The sequence below is a fragment of the Arachis duranensis genome, chromosome 4 (assembly GCF_000817695.3).
Source record: "Arachis duranensis cultivar V14167 chromosome 4, aradu.V14167.gnm2.J7QH, whole genome shotgun sequence".
NCBI classification, from domain to species: domain Eukaryota; kingdom Viridiplantae; phylum Streptophyta; class Magnoliopsida; order Fabales; family Fabaceae; genus Arachis; species Arachis duranensis.
In genome coordinates, this window is record NC_029775.3 from 36,685,392 (window position 1) to 36,703,308 (window position 17,917).

General features: G+C 31.1%; 1 protein-coding gene across 1 annotated transcript; it reads left to right on the plus strand.

The window, feature by feature from the left end:
* The first annotated feature begins 807 nt into the window (after nt 1–807).
* On the plus strand, nt 808–4,322 carry LOC107484154 (WUSCHEL-related homeobox 1). The gene is made up of 4 exons (XM_016104774.3): nt 808–1,505; nt 1,686–1,997; nt 2,930–3,018; nt 3,787–4,322. The coding sequence occupies exons 1-4, from the start codon at nt 1,340–1,342 to the stop codon at nt 4,189–4,191; spliced, it is 972 nt and encodes a 323-aa protein (XP_015960260.1). The 5' UTR covers nt 808–1,339; the 3' UTR covers nt 4,192–4,322.
* Nucleotides 4,323–17,917: the final 13,595 nt, after the last annotated feature.

Genomic DNA, 17,917 nt, shown 5'->3' on the forward strand with positions numbered 1-17,917 from the left:
GATAGCTAAATTATAAATCAATGAAATGAAGGGTGAATAATTGTTGCATTTGGCATATAAAATATGTAAAATATTGAGACAAAATAAAATTTTATTTGTTTGTTTTCTCTATCTCTAGTTCTAAATCCATCTCGTTAATTATATCTCAATTAAATTAATGATTAGGTGAATTTAACTCAAATTTAAAATTTACTTTATGAACGAAGAGATATCTCATATTTATAAATTCTCAAAAAACTTTATATTTAAAAGATGTAAGACTTATAATATACTTTTTTTATGTACAGAAATAATCGTTTGAAATGTGAATATTTATAGGTTGATGACTCAACAATATTAAATAAGATATGTTCTAATATCATATTGAAATTGAGATTAGATGGGACTAATTCAACCCTAAAAACTAACTCTTAGTTAAACAAAAATATGTTATACTTACAAACTTCCTAAAAATCACATTTTTAAGAGATGTGAGGCTCGTAACTATCTCTAATTCTATTTTAAATTTGTACAATGTTTTATTTATTAAACACAACTTGAAATATTAGATAACAAAAAGAAGTTTTTGTAAGCACATATAGCTTAATAATTGCAATATGTTTGGAGTTGTTTATTTTCCTTACTAATATCTTAGATAATATTCTTTGTTTCTAAATCTAGGTGTGTTAATTAAAAATAAAGTTGTGGTTGCCCAAAAGTGTGGATTGCATATATGTGTGTGTATATACAGTGTATGTGGGAACTGTCAGATACATGACAATCAAAGTAGTACCTCCCACTATATATATGTATCAAACAGGTGGAGAGAGATATAAAGAGATCTCAATAATAATCCTCTTAGCTTGATAATAATGAGAGGAAAAAAGACACTAGGAAATTAAAAAAAAAAACAAAAAAGAGAAAAAGAGGTGACATATATTGATACATGGGGAAGAAGCAACTTTTAATAAGTAACAAGACATCATGATGATCATGTTCTGTGTACTTTTTGCACAAACACTACCCCTTACATTCATTCACACTCTCCAAATCTCTACTCACCAGAATTCCACACTTTAATTTCCCATCACTTTCATGACATGTTTTCTTTGATGAGTTTTGCATTGTAACACTTTTATTTGTTTCTCTCTATCTATATATTACTACTACTTCTACTATAGATTGGTCAACTCACTTTGTTTGCTTGCTGCTTCAACTAAAGCTTTTACTACAACGAACACTCGTTACTGCTTCAATTCTTCCCTATAAATACAGTGTTCCATCTTCACTATCTTTTCACACAACAACAACATCAACCCTAGTTTGTTCTTTCTTCTAATAATTAACTTAGTTCTCTAACATGTCTTCTCATTCGTTCAGTAACCTCTTCCACTCTTCCACAACCACCACTACTCCAAACTCCTCAACAACTACCCTTCTTGATTCCATTGTTGCAACCCCAAAACATCAACTCACTGCTTGTATTTGCACCCATTGTAACCATCTCCTCACTTTCAATCCTGCAGGTACATAACATTAAACATAGCCCTAATAATACTAGTTGGCTTACTTTAAAGAATGTGATATTCTCAACTGTTAAATAATTCAATCAAACATGTTCAGTTAAATATGTCAAATTATCTATCTTCACACCATAATATTAAACATATATATCTTTTTATCATTTGATTTGCATATTGTTACAGGTCATGGTGTGGAGCAAGGGACAAATAATAATAATAATAATAATAATGTGCAATCTCATCATCATCAACTTCAACAAGGAACAAGGTGGAGTCCAACGCCAATTCAGTTATTGGTGCTTGAGGAGTTGTATAGGCAAGGAACCAAGACTCCGTCGGCCGAGCAAATCCAGCAGATAGCTTCTCAGCTGCGACGCTTCGGCAAGATCGAAGGCAAGAATGTCTTCTACTGGTTTCAGAATCACAAGGCCAGGGAGCGCCAGAAGCGTCGCCGCCGCGAGATGGAGGAAACTACTGCTGCTGCTTCTGCCAAAGGTAATCAATAATAACTTATATAAACTATTTTAGTTAAATAAATTAAATTAAGTAGAGATTCCCGTGCAGATATTTTTTTGTGAAATTAATAATTAAAAATCGTTAGATAATTTAACATGATTAACTAAATTAAAATCTAATAATTTTTAATTATCAATTTTATAGAGGCACTTAAAATTTCTACCGTTAAATTATCTATATTTTTAATTATCGTCTCTGTGTGAAAACATTAATATCTGAATGAATCTACATGTATATGTTTGTCCACAACAACTTTTTTTTCTCCATCTCCCTATTTTTTTACCCTAATGCCCCACATAAAAACATGGCATAGTTATTTGATAAATAATATGGTGTCAAATTTCATATTTTTCATATGAAGTTAATCAATAATATATAATGTTTTTGTATCCTCATGCATGCCAATTAATAATGCACTGTAAACATAGCATTTTATTCCCTCACACACATATATATCACTTTCATTATCCCCCACCTCCACCCCCACCATTTTGTCATGATATTATTTGAAGATAGATGTACTCACTTCACACACATTATTATTAATGTATGGTAACATGTATTATATGACTTATCTTTTGTGCATTGATTTTATCAAGTTTTTAAAACTACACTCTAAGATATTAAGTTATAGGGAATTACATAAAAATAAATAAATTATATTCTTAAAATGAAAATAAAAAATACTTTAAAAAATTCACCAGAAAGTTATTAATTATATAAATATGATTAGGTTTTGGAGGTACTGAAGGCTGTGTTAGTGGTCAAAAGATTCCTGTATTGCTTATCATCCTTACACTGATGATTGCATAAAAGAGAGAGAGAGAGAGAGAAAGAGAATGGTTTTATATGATATTAGAGTGTGGAAGGAATTGACGTTGAATTTGGTGTGTGTTGGATTTTGGGTACAGGGTTGAAAGAGACAGGTTGTGAAGTTAAAGAGACAAAGAAGTGGGCATCCACTTCAAACTGCAATGGTGGTGGTGGACATGCAGTTCAGGTCTGTAATTACTCTTGGCTTTGTCCATGTTGCAACTATCCAAATATTTTTTTTAAAAATAATATTTATATATTAAAATTAATTATATAAATCAGTAATTATATATTTTTATATAAATATATATAATTTAATTTATTTTTTAATATTTATTTTATATTTTAATATTTATTTTATACTAATAATTAATATAAACAGTTAATTTTAGTATACACGTAATATAATTATATTTTTTTACCTTTCTTTAATTAAGCCATCATATATACCGAAACACATTATTATACAGGACACCAATAATGGACCCTATAATTGGCTCTCATAAATATACAGAGATTTATTATTATTTTAGATGGCTTTAGAATTTTATTTCTAAGACAGAAATAACGAGATAAAAATTAATATTTTTTAAAATAAGTATCTTTATATATTTATATTTCTACAAAAAAATGAGAAATTATATCTACTATTTCTATATTTTTCATAGAGATAACAATTTAATTGTGATCTTATAGTATAAATATTTTTTTATATTATTTTCTAATAACAAGTTTATGTTAAATATTTAAAAGTATTTAACATTAACAATGATATAAATGAAATATCTCAAAAAGAAAGAGGTGGAATGAATTTAGAAGAAAACAAGAAAATGGAAAGAAAGAAGATGCTTGAAAAGCTGCTTTTATAAACTTTCTGTTGGACTTGTTTCTTGCTAGCAATAGTGTTTTTCGTGTTGTGCTTTAAGTTAAAGTTTTAGCATGCATGAATTTGCAGGAATCTATGAGTGCAGTTGATATATCAGAAAAGGAGTCAAATGGTTGGAATGAATTTGAAGAGAGAGTTTTGAGGAGAAACAGATCTGAGAGACAGGCTAAGTACTTTAACATTCCCTCCATTAACATTGCAGCAACTGCTTCCGTAGCTTCACAGATAACTCATAACATTCAACTTCTAAGTACTCATCATCATCCTCAACATCACAACTACAATAATAAACAAGACAATAATTCGTCTCATCCTCGAACCCTTGAGCTTTTCCCAATTCACAAGAACCATGATGATGATGATGACATCATTTCTTTCTCGGACAGGAATTCCAACAAGCTATGTGCCAATGCGTCCATGGAAGAAGCCCTTAGCTGTGACCAGTTTTTTGAGTTTCTTCCATTAAGGAACTGATGAACTAAATAATAATAATGGATTATGTGTTTTATATATATTAGAAAGAGATGTGTAATTGTTCCTTTTCTTTATAAAATATTAGTTGAAATTTTGGTACATTAAGAATATAACATAGCTAAATCTAAATATATTATTAAAGTATTCTAGGTGTTTTACACCTTTTCTCTTATTTTTGTCCTACATTTACATTTGAACTAATATTAATTAATTTTTTTACATTAAAATATTAGTTTTTTTATTTTTTTTATACTAAATTATCAATTATGTTATATATATAAAAAAATTAATTATTAAATCAGTTATTTATATAAAATATATATTAGAATATAAAATATATATTAAAAATAAATAAAATAATACATATTTATGCATTAAAACGTGATAACTAACTTTTTACATATACATAATATATATTTTCTAAACTATTTATACATTATAATTTTATTTTATCAAATATTTTAAAGCAGAGAAATGTATGTTTCTTGATGCTAAGCCTAATCTTAAAAATGATAAAACGGAGTGTCGATATATAAATTAGAATAAATTTGATGTTAAATATATATTTTTCTCTTAATAAACTTTAAACTGATTTTGTAATGATAAATAAATTAAATAATATATATTTGATTAGAGTTGCGAATCTTTGGCACCTTTTTATCTCTTGAGAGTCAGTGTTGCTGCATGCAGCTAGAAACTGCCTGTACGTGCATCTGAACCTTTTTTGTTTTTGTCTTTTTATAACTTTTCAATTTTAGGGCAACTTCATTTAGGGAAGACATGATCTTTGTCACCCCAATTTTTTGTCATACACTCAATATATAGATTAATTTTCCTTTTTCAATTTCAACTTTCAAGACGATCTACCCATTCAGATATTTTTTTATTTTTCTCATGGGTGCCGTGGAGCCAGCCAAATACTTAGATTTTATAATGGGAAGTGTTAGGTAAATAATGACTATTTTAAACAACATGAACAATCACCAATTAAATAACAACATATTATAATTTAATGCTATTAATTAAATTTAAGATTAATTTATTCTTTTAATTCTATTAATTCATATTATTCACACATTGTTCAAAAATATTGTTGATTATCTATACTCTTTTAACCCTATTAATTCACATTTTTATATATTTTTATCTTTTAAGTTTCATTTATTATTAATGCTCTTTTTAAGTATGCAGCTAGGTTTCACTGAGCAAATATTGAGAAAAATAGAGAGTGAAACGCTACTTAAAAAATGACATACTATTAAGAAAGCCAAAAGAAGTAAGTTATAATTTTCTAAAATTCTCAAATGATACGATGACTCCAAACATTATATATCTTTCTAAATCTAAATTATTCATATAAAATATAATATGAAAAGTTAAAATTTATTTAATTAACAAAAATATATTATTTTTATTTAGTAAAAAACATTTAAATATGAAATATTTCATTTTTTTTACTATCCATTTTCCTGGACTCAATTTTATTTATTAAATTTATTGGGGTTGATTTTATAATCACATTATTAAGACTTGAGAGAAAACAAAAAGGGTTTAGGTTTTAGAACAAAATTACTAAACTACTATATCCTACTAAACAAAATTTATCTTTTCATAATTTCTACGGATAGTTTAATTGTTATCCAAAAAAATATTTTTACTCATTATTCATATATTTTAATAATTTATATATATCTATTACATATATAGTATTTCATAAAGTGTACATACATATATACTTAAGTCACAGTTGCATCAATTAATGAAAACAATAAGCTAAAATAATGAATTCCTTGCCCAAAGCACGCAATGCACAGTTAAATTTTGAACCAATAGTGGAATAAAGGTTACTAATATATTAGAAACCTAAAAATGGATGGGTTAAAAACTTTCCGCCATATATAGTGACTTTTGCAGCCAAAGCAAGAAGACTTTCTTTTGCGTTTGAGGGAGTTTCAGCTTTTTGCTATGGCATTTGTTTGCATACGTTGTCAATAGTAGCTGGTGTGCTCGTGATTCATTAATTTTTATAGAACTGTCAATGTCGAATATTCCTTTTTCAATTAAAATTAAAGTGATCAAATTAATGTGCATTTCTTTTCTAACAATTTCATTACTTAATTAATAAAGGTCTAGCCATTGACTGATTAAGAATTATTTACTTATATTTTTTTTTAATTATATAATAAGATCATTTTAAGCTATAGAATATATACATATAAAGAGAAAAAGGACTATAATAGAATTGGTAGTGAAAAAGGATACGAAGGCTTGAGCAGGCATAAGAGAAGGGGTGTCAAATGATTTGTAAGTCTTCCTTTTGATTTAGTTATTCTCTTTGGCTACACATTCTTTTTTATTTTCCTTTCCTCACTACTTCCAGTCTTGGTTGTAGATAATTTCACTGGAGCCAATTGTTCACACAGACTAATCTTATATTACAAGAAAAATATTGAGTTTTATTAGATTTATCATCGGATTTAGCACTGAAAGTTACCAGTAGATTTAGCATCGGATTTATTGATGGTATGAATGAAAATTTGTCCTTCAAATAAATCATCGTCAGATTCAATATTTCGTCACTAAATCTAAAGGCAAGAAGCAACGAAAAATTTTATTTTATTTGCACCAATGTTACTGTTAGATTTTACAATGAAATATTCTGCCAGTAACAGGTTTAATTGAAATGCATTGTTTAGGTAACGGTAAACACCTTACCAATAGACTGATCCGCTGGTAAATTCGACGATAAAATAGGGGTAAAATTTAAACGCGAAACCCTTCCTCCTCACTTCTACGAACTCTCTTCTCTTCTCTTCTCCTGTCTCTCATCCATTGAAGCTGCCACAATCGCCACCAACTGGAGCTGCTGCCGTCGTTGCCGCTGTACGTCGTCGTCAATGTTGATGGAGCTGTCACCGCCGCCGCTGTTGGTTTTCATTTCTATCAAAGGATCTCACCTTAGCATCATTACTTCTGCCTTCTACCACCACCACGCTTCCACAAATCTTTCCGCCACCATTAGAGGTCATATTTCTATAGTTATTTTATTTTTTCAAATTTTTTTTTGGGAGTTTAGTATTTTGTTAGGTATTTTATTAAATTATTGATTAATTTTATTTAATGAAAGTGTGATTAGGATTTGTTATGTTAATTTAGTGCAGTTCAAAATTACATAATGTTAGTGTAGGTTATGATATGGTGAAACTAAGAGTGCTTGAACTATTAGAAGATTTTATTTGAGAATTAAAAGTGCTTGAGCTAATCAAAGATTTTATTTGAATTTTGTGAATGAGTTTTTTTCCAATTGCATTCAACTTCTATCATTTATTTTTGTTATCCCTATTGTTAATTTGGTGAAATTAAAATTAGGTTTTAATTAATTGCAATGTTGAGTTTTATTTATTCTTTGCAAATTAGTTTTTGATGTAGCTTCACCTTGTGAATTTAATAAATGTCCTTTTTATTAGAATGGTGCTATTTTCTTTAAGATTAATTAGAGTTCACTTCTTTTATGCCAGACTTATTTTTTCTAGGATAGAATTTTAGGATTGAAGTGGGAGAAGGTTGCATAGTGGCGCCTTCTTGAAACCCTTGTTTGCTGAAAAATTGTGGAGTTATAAGGGGTTGTACACTAGAACGGTTAGGATTTAATGTTTTATTTAATGCATGTTTGTTCTTATTTATGTCTGCGATTGTTTTTCTTGCTGAATTTTTGTTTACATTCTTTAAAACATGTTTGGTTTGTGAGAAAATGATAATTAGATTTGGTAGGAGATTCTAATTACAGAGAAAACTGTCGAATTTTCTAAAAATTTTAATGAGTTGTGTTGTTGATTTAATTCTAGAGTTTTTATTGTAAAATGATTCCCATCCATTGTCTGTGGATATACGATAGGGATAACGGTGGACCAGGGGATTTAAAACCTGAGTTATTTGAGGGGGTTGACGAGTTCGTCAACATAGAATTGTTTAAGTCTCAAAGGGTATCTAAGTGTTCGTGCTATAAGTATCTGCTGACTAAGTGGTTAGGACCTTTGAATATAGCACTTTATCTCTACTATAATGGGTTCGAGGATGGGTACTAGATGTGGATAGAACACGAAGAAGTGGATGAACAAGGAATTAACCAGTCTGCCTCGAATTTCAATAGCTACGAGGGTCGATCAATGAGAGTTCAGGTTCTTAGAGAACTAAACATGAAAGAAATAAATTGGGAGGGTAACCAAGAGAGATACAATGAGATGGTGTTTGATGCAACTAGTGTTCTCAATATAGAAGATGCTAAACAAGAGCCTAACTCGAAGACAAAAAGATTTTATCATCTACTACAATATGTCACAAAATCTTTGTTTGAAGAGTGCGTTCATTCGAAATTGTTTGCATATGTTAGAATGATGAATATTAAGTCTGAGTCAAATCATACACAAGTTTCCTTTGATAAGTGGGTCACCCTTTGTAACGAATTAGTACCTGGCGGGACTACTGGCATCCCTCGAAGCCACTACGAAACAAAGTTAGTTTTGAAGTTAGGTCTAAATTTAGTGAAAGTCAATTGTTGTTTGAATGGTTGTATGTTGTATTACAAGAGGGCGTGGATCTGATTGCTTGTATATTGTGATACACCGAGGTTTCAAGTCAAGAGAGAACAGATTGGTAAACGATGTGCCAAGAGAGTTCCAAACAAACAGATGCACTACTTGCTCCTAATTCTTAGGCTATAATGATTGTATGCATCAATGAGCTCGACCCCTCACATGACCTGGCATAGTAACAACAAGAGAGATTACGGTTTTTTGACGCACCCGTCACACGGGGATGCTTGGAAGCACTTTGATCGGGTCTACCGTATATTTGCAAGCAACCCTAGAAATGTTAGATTAGCTTTGTGCTCTGACAGGTTTGCACCAAACTCTAATTTCGGTAACGCGAGTTAGCCTGTTATGGTGACTCCTTATAATCTACCTCCCGAAATGTGCATAAAGAACCTATACATATTCCTACCTTGTATCATACCTAGTCCAAGCAACCCAAAGGCCAAAATAAATGTCTTTTTGCAATCTTTGATGGGTGAGTTGATGGAGTTGTAGATTAATGATGTAGAAACTTATGATATTTCAACGATGACAAACTTTCAACTAACTTCCAACTGCATGTTGTGTTGATGTGGACCGTTAACGACTTTCCTACATATCAAATGTTATTAGGTTGGTCCATGAATAGAAAAAAGAATTTGTGGTTTGATTGTCATTGAAGGTTCCTTGATATTAATCATCGTTTTTGGTGCAACAAGGATCTATTTAGGAAGAATAAAACTGAACAAGAAGAGGCACCAGTGAGATTGAGTGGTTTGTAGATTTGGCATTGTGTCAGTCGAATCGCAATGTTGAGACCTTCGAGATATGACAGGGAGTATAATTGGACGAAACAAAGTCTATTTTGGGAGTTACTTTTTTAGAAAGACAACTTGGTTCGTCATTGTCTTGACATGATGCGCATTGAAAAAATATGTTTGATAATATCATGAACACCGTAATGGACATTGAGTGAACAAAGAATAATCATAAGATAAGGTTTGTCTTAGTGGACATTTGCAAGCAGCTAGATCTGAACTTAAAGAGACTTGAAAACAGCTGGTGAGCTAAATCAAATGTTGTGTTCACTCTAACAAAGGACTAAATACAAAATATTTGTAGGTGAGTTAGGGGATTGAGATTTTCTGATGGTTATGCTTCTAACTTGGGTAGGTATGAAAAATGTCTCACAGGGTAGACTTACTGGGTTAAAGAATCATGATTGTTATGTTTTTATGGAGTCATTGCTTCGTATCGCGTTCAGAGAACTTCCTACCAACATCTGAAAACCCCTCACATAAATATGTGAGTTTTTTAGGGAGTTATGTGCTACAAAACTCAGCGTTAATAATCTCACAGTCATGGAAAAGAACATTCCCATCATGCTTTGTAAGTTAGAGAGGATATTCCCTCCAGGATTTTTTTATGTTATGGAACACTTAGCAATCCACTTTCCATACAAAGCAAGAGTATGTAGGCCAGTCCAATTTAGGTGGATGTACCATTTTGAGAGGATGATTAGATCTTTCAAGCGTATCATGAAGAACAGAGCTCGGATCAAGGAAATCATCTGCAAAGCATTCCTAACTAAAAAAATATCTACATTTTGCTCTTTCTATTTTGAGCCTCATGCTGAATCACATAAAACAAGAGTTGGATGGAACGATGAGAGGGGATAATCCTTGTCAACTGGAACAACCTATCCAATATTTGTTCTGGAAGGAGCTGCAATGGGTGCGTGTAGTGAATATTGGTTAGAGAAAAAGAAAATCGATGGACACATTTGCATGTGATGCTTAACTGTGACTAGGTTTCACCTTACTCGAGGTGAGTTTTTTAAATCTTCGTAAATATTGCAATTAGTAAGATATTAACTTTTTCATCTAATCAAAACTTCAGTACACTGAAACTTCATTATTTATCACATTGTATCATAGGTTATTTCAAGAAACAAATCTTGATACATCATTGAAATTTTTTTTACATTGGTTTCGAGAATATGTCAATGTCTCTCTATCTGACACAACAGATTGGGAACTAGTTGCACTTAGTAAGGGCCCAATGAATAAAGGCACAAGCTACCCAATATACAATGTTAATGGATATCGGTTCCCTGCTTTACAATGGTCAGTGAAAAAGAAAACAGATAACACCAGAGTTTGGGTTCATCGGGGTGCAGGCAATGGTCATTCTGATTGGTATGGTGTGTCGCACAATATAATTCAATTAGAGTAACTTTTTTTCACACTATATACAAAGTGTGCGTGTTTAAACGTGAGTGGTATGATCCAAGTTAGCAACAGAGAATATGAAACACAAGGATTACAATATCACTGAAGTAAATGTAACAAAAAAATATAGGTACTATGATCCTTTTATTCTACCTCAAAATGCACGACAACTATACTATTTTTCTTATCCAAGGTCATACAAGTCTAGTTGGGTTGTTCTGGTTAAGACTAAATCAAGAGATTGCATCGAGTCTGATAGAATAGATGATCAGTAACCTTACCAAATTGATGACCCAACTTCGTCAAAAATGGTGGTTGACACCAATGATCCGATCATTCTTAGGTCGGCTGTTATGGATGATGACATCATTGACTTTAGGGTTAGATGATGACACACTACCATTAGAGAACAACGATCTTTAAGAAGAAGAGGGGATCGATGGAGACGAAGAAGAAGAAGACGAGTTCGATGATCGAAAAATTACTTCGGAAGAGGAGGAGGATGACGAACCAGAGGAAGTAGATGATAAATCTGAATAAGGTTAACCTAAATATAGTTTAACTAGCTTGTTGTATAATTAAACCTTAGTTAAATTAGATCATATATAATTACAACACACACTAGCCTTAGTTCTATCTTATGTATTTTTTTTATTTCTTTCGTGTTTTTATATTGTATGTTTAATTTTTCACATCATATATATATATATATATATATATCACTTTTTTTCAGATAAATTACTAATTTATATTTTACTTATTGGGAGTTGAATAAATCGTTTTATTAACTTTCGGAGTCCATTATAAATTGAAAAAGAAAAATAAAAAATTGACGTTTCTGTCGGATTTAACATCAAAATTTTTTGACAGTAATGATTTTTCAGTTTTTTTTAAATAAAAAATTAAAGTTATAGTAAAAAAAATTTAACTTTAATCAGCCGCAAAGTTTCAAAGTTTGGCGTCATTATTACCATCGGAAAAATTTTGACAGTAAGTGGCATCAGATTGCCGTTAATTAAACTTCGTTTCGTCGGTAATTCTGCTGCAACTTACTATCGAATAAAAAAAAGTCATTGATAAACATTTACCGACGAAGTTTATATGGACGGATGTAGTCCAACGCAAAATCCAATAGTAATCAATTTACCGGCGAATTATTTTCGTTATTATGTGGACAAATTTAACAATATTTAACATTTTTTTTGTAGTGTTATTTTCTCACTTTATTCATTTTATACCATACTATACTTCACAGATCTAAACACTTCACAGATACTATTTCTTTTTCTTAATCGTATCATTTTCACCGTTATTATTGTTTAAAAACTTAATTTTTATATATGAAAAGATTATATATAGATAATCACTCGTGTATTGACAAATTAGCAAAAATAATTAATTTTTTTAAATTATTACTTAAAAAATTATTTAAATATATAAATTTAATTAGATAATTATGTAAAAAAATTTATTCTGTCAATATATCAATATTAAAATTCTTCTTTTAAAAATATCATTTTTGTGGGAAAAAGTTAGTTTATATCATGTTTTTTAATTGTTAATTTTCATTTATCTCAATTCAATTCAACAAGAATTGATTAGGCCAAGAGCGAGATTTTTTTTCTTTATATTAATTAGAGTTTAATTTTTTTTGTATTAATTAAACAAATAACTTTACATTACTCCTATTTGATATAATTATAAAAAAATATTTTATTGAAAATATTATTACAAAAAAAAGAGTTTAATTAAAGAACATTTTTTAATTAATATCAGTCAACTTTTTAAAATTATTTTTTTTATTTTAAGTTTTAAACCTTAAACTTTAGTTTAAACATTAAATTAAATTACAACTTCTAATAAATTCTAACTCTAAATCTTAAATTCTTCCAAAAAAAATTAAAAAATATTATATAAAAATTAATTAATATTAACTAATTAAAAATTAATTTACTATTCTATATTTTTAAAACTCTTGCTTAAACTTGACAGATCAATTTAAGTCCCTATTAAGGTAGTCTCAATAAATTTTTTTTTCAATGTCAAATAATATGACATTCTAAAGAATTAAATTTAAGAACTAGGTTACCTTTTACATTTTTTTTTTTGCTAATTAAACCCTCACCAAATGCTAACAACGTGGGTTTGAATTGCAAGTTTTATGAAAAAGCTAACAATACGGTTCAATGATAAAAACTATTATATGCGAAAGTTTTTTATTTAAATTTTTGGATAAGTGAAATCATAATATGATATCAAAATTCTATATTCGAAAACTCTAGAATTCGATCTTTGATAAATCCAAAAATAGAAAAAATATATAACATAAATATAAAAAAAAAACTTATGCAAAAATTAAACAAACCAAAAAAAAACTCTCTAAACTCGTCTCATCTTTTTTGAAAATTCTGTTACAAACACAAATTAAAGCGAGATAAACTAGCCAATGCCATTGCTAATAATGGCATTTCTTGTAGATATCTTGTGAACAAACACAAAGAAAACCGAAACACCAATACTAATTTTCTATTAGTAGAAAGAATTTAGGTCATTACAAAGAAGTTTTATACATATATTTTAATTATATGATTGTACATCAACAAAAATAATTATTTTTATTTTAAATACGTGAATGGTAAAAAAAACACGAATGTGATTGAACTATTATATTATATATTGGCAGGATATGAAAACCCAAAACTACCACCATGATACCGCATTATGCAAATGTCTATTTAATGGTGGAAACATGATCTAAAACAGTTACGAAAAATGATTTTGCTCCCAAGATTGTCATCACCACCATACTTAATGTAAGAACCAGAGTTTTCACGAAAAACCGTTTAAGTAGAATAGAATAATTTAATGGCTCAAAAAAATAGGTTTGAAAATATAAAAAATGTTTTTCTAAAATATAAATGTGAGATTCGGATTTAGTGGATTTTTCTGAGTGGAAAAATATTTTCTTTTGAAAATTTTCGCGTAAAAACGCGTACCAGTAAATTAGTCGGCAGTATCGGCTTAAGTCTGTTCAGTTCTGCGTGAGAGAGAATAAAATAGTAAAAAAATCTTAGAAAAGTATTTGAAATAGCAAACCGGATACTTATCCTAAAGGTTTGGCCTAAAGTTGGACAAAACAAACCAAAAATGCAATGCGGTTAGACCGGGCCCAAGTTGGGCCCAAGCCCAACATATATACACCCTTTAATGAGCCTTTTTTATCTCATAATACCCACACACACACACAAAGGGCGTGCTGGTTTTTGAGAGAAGAGAGGAAGAAGAAGATCACTATTCACTCTCTCCTTCTTTGAGCCATATCTTGAGTTATGGTGCTCCTCTAACTAAACAAAGTGGTAAGAAAGTCACTCTTCCCTTTCTAGTTTCTCTGCCCTATGTCATTTTCGAAAATGGCTCTTTGAGTTGTTGAGTTTTTTGTGTTCTTGTTGTTTAGGTGTAATCTAGTTTGAGTGAGTAGTGGATTTTACCCCAAAATTGGTTGGGTAAGGTAAGATATCACTAAATCCGTGTGTTTAGTGGAATGTCATAAGCTCTAGCTTTGATTCATGTTGGTTTCATGTTATAGAGTGTTCTTGGTGTTGTTTAGTGTTGAGTGAAGGCTTGAAAGCTTATGGTGAAGTGGTTTTGTGCGTGGAGGGTAATCGGCCAAGGTATGGTTTTGGTTTTCTTTATGTAATATGTAATGTTTCATGAAACTTAGGTTAGTTGACCTTAAGATAGGATTGAATGTTTGGTGTATGCTTAATTATGTGTGAATTTGATGTTTGAAGATAAGTTGTGGGGTGATGATGATATAGAGTTTTGGGATGTGGGATATATGATATTATTGATGTTGATTGTTGATTTTAATGACGATAGAGGTTGATGATGAAGGTTGTGATTTATTATTGTTGATGAGGGTTTGTTGTTATTGTTGATGATTAAGAATTTTGATGGTGTGGAATTGGTGAAACTGGGACACTATTGATGGTTGAGTTGAGGAATGATTAGTATGGATTTTTGTGTTGTTTTGGGTATTATTTGGGTTGTGACTAACTAGACTTGAATTGAGAGTTTTGGTAAAGTTGAGTTTTTAGTATTTTTGGTAAACATGGGTTTTAGGCCAACTTTGGCGGATCATATCCTGAATTTCGTGGAAATCGGAATTTTATAGAAAAAGATATGATCGTTTGAAATTGAAGTTGAAAATCTGAAATTCGGTAATGTTGCAGAATTTGTGATTTTTGATATGTGTGCCCACGCACATTGCTGTGAGTGTGCTCTGAACAGCGGCCATATCTTCACTTGTGCGTACGCACACCATTTTGCGCACGCACACCCTGTAAATCTTTGAAAACGTGCGTATGCACGCCCTGGTGCACACGCACACATAGAGATATGCCTACTGTTGGGAGCGTTCGCACACTCTGGTGCGCACACACACCCTACGAAATTTACAAGTTGTGCGTATGCACAACATCATGCATACGCACACGTTGGGAAGTGCCTTCTGTCGAGGGCATTCACGCGTATCCATACATGCACACAAAATGGAAAATTTTGCCTTGTGTGCGTATGCACACCTCTATGCGTACACACACTTTGAGAAAACTCTTTTGAGAGTGTGTACGCACAACTATATGCGTACGCATACGACCCTGTTTTCAATAAAAATCTTGTTTTTAACTCTTTTACCTTCCAGTAAGGTTGTTAACTTCCGTAAAGCTTATCTAGGGCATCTTAACTTGTTTTTAGGATTTAAATCATAGAAAATACCCTAAGTGAGTCTAACTAGGATAATTCTGGTAGAAAGTTTAGAAACGGAGGCTTAGGTTTCTGGAGTACAGAGGATGGAATAGTCAAATGAGAAAAACATTGACTTAAGCTTGGTATGTCAGTTGGATGGAGTTGTGTTGTGAACTAATGGGGAGTCGGATGGATGATGAGATTGGAATGAGTATAAAAGAAATAATGCTATGAGCTATGCTGTACTATTGAATTGTTATAATTGGTAAGTCTCTATGCGCCTCGGGCAAGGGCTGTGGCAATCTCCCACATGTCGAGGCAATGGTGCCGGCATAAGGGCCGAGGCAGTCTTCCACCTACGTTCAGTCTCCCGTATACATTGAGATATGAGAACTGTGGCAGTCTCCCGCTCACATAATCTTTCTGTCGCTAGAATGATCTCGGGCACAATAACCCGAAAGAGTGTGCCGGGCACTATAACTCACGGGGCGCAAGATAAAGTGCTGAGCACTAGAAATAGTGAGCAAGGCACTATAACCCTAGTCGTGGCAGAAAGGCGACATCCCGGGGATGTGTCGGGTTGGTATTTTGAACCGACAAGTGATATCATGAGCCAAATAAGGTAGGCATTCATCATATGCATCTTCTATCTACTTGTTTGGTTTGATTACATGAGTTATGCCTATTTGAATAATATGTCTAAATGCTAATTGACTTATCTGTTATACCTGAAAACTATTTGTGCTTTACTTGCTTGCATTAAATGTGTTTTATTGGTGTTGAGGAAGATTGGGAGGCGGTGGCGATGAGATCGCACGGAGGTTAGGTTGGCAAAGGCTGTGGGATACGGTGGTGTGTCACTACAACAAATAAGAATTTTCGCAACGGTCAAAAACCATTGCCGTAGATTGAAAAACCGTTCCCAAAACTTTAGGTAACGCTTTGGCAATGGTTTTTGACCTGTGGTATATGCGGCCGTTGCCAAAGCTCAAAGGCAACGGTAACAAAAAAATCGTTGCCAAAGTTTCTGGTATAGACAACGGTTTTGAAAGAAAATTTTAAACAATGGTTTCGAACCGTTACTCGATAAGGAACGGTTTTAAACCGTTCTCTTTCATGATCCAACAGTTTAAAACCATAACTGAATAGGCAATGATTGTAAACTGCTGTAGTTTTATTATTCACAAAGCCAATGGTTTTAAAACGTTACCGTTGGTGTTGTTTTTTGGCAACTGTTTTAATACCATTTCCATTTAATAGTCGTCTAAGACAATAGTTTTAAAGCGTTACCATTGGTGTCATTTTTTGGCAACAGTTTTAAAACCATTCCTTTTGTAACTTTTGATAACGGTTTTTTGTAGTTATATATTTTTTTATTTACAATAATTTTCTCATGTTGCATTAAGATTAATATTCCAACTATTTTTTTAATTTAGTGTCAATAAATAACCTTAATTATTTGAATCAAATTACTAAAGAAAACTAATTGGATATTTACCATCAAATTTGATTTTAAAGTATTCTATAACATTCATACATATTTGTGACCCATAAAAGAGATTTTAGAAGTCAAATAAACTAAGATACTTTAAAATCACATAATAAGAGTCTAAGTCATAACCATATCTAATCATAAAGAAAAGAGATTGCTATATTACAATAGCAAATAAATCCTTCATCATCTTTATAAATTGGTGATTTTTACTCCCTAGTATTTGATCTTCACAATTTGTGTGATTAAGTTCTTTCTCTCCTTCATAATGATTTTTCTGCGAACAAAAAAATTAGTAAATTAAATATAATGTTAAGTGATGAGCGGATAATTTATACACTTTTTGGCATTGTTTTTAGTATGTTTCTAGTATCTTTTAGTTAGTTTTTATTATATTTTTATTAGTTTTTAGTTAAAATTCACTTTTTTGGACTTTACTATGAGTTTGTGTGTTTTTCTGTGATTTCAGGTATTTTCTGACTGAAATTGAAGGTTCTGAGCAAAAATCTGATCCAGAGACTGAAAAGGACTGCAGATGCTGTTGGATTCTGACCTCCCTGCACTCGAAGTGGATTTTCTGGAGCTACAGAAGCCCAATTGGCGCGCTCTCAACGGCGTTGGAAAGTATAAATCCTGGGCTTTCCAGCAATATATAATAGTCCATACTTTGCCCAAGATTTGATGGT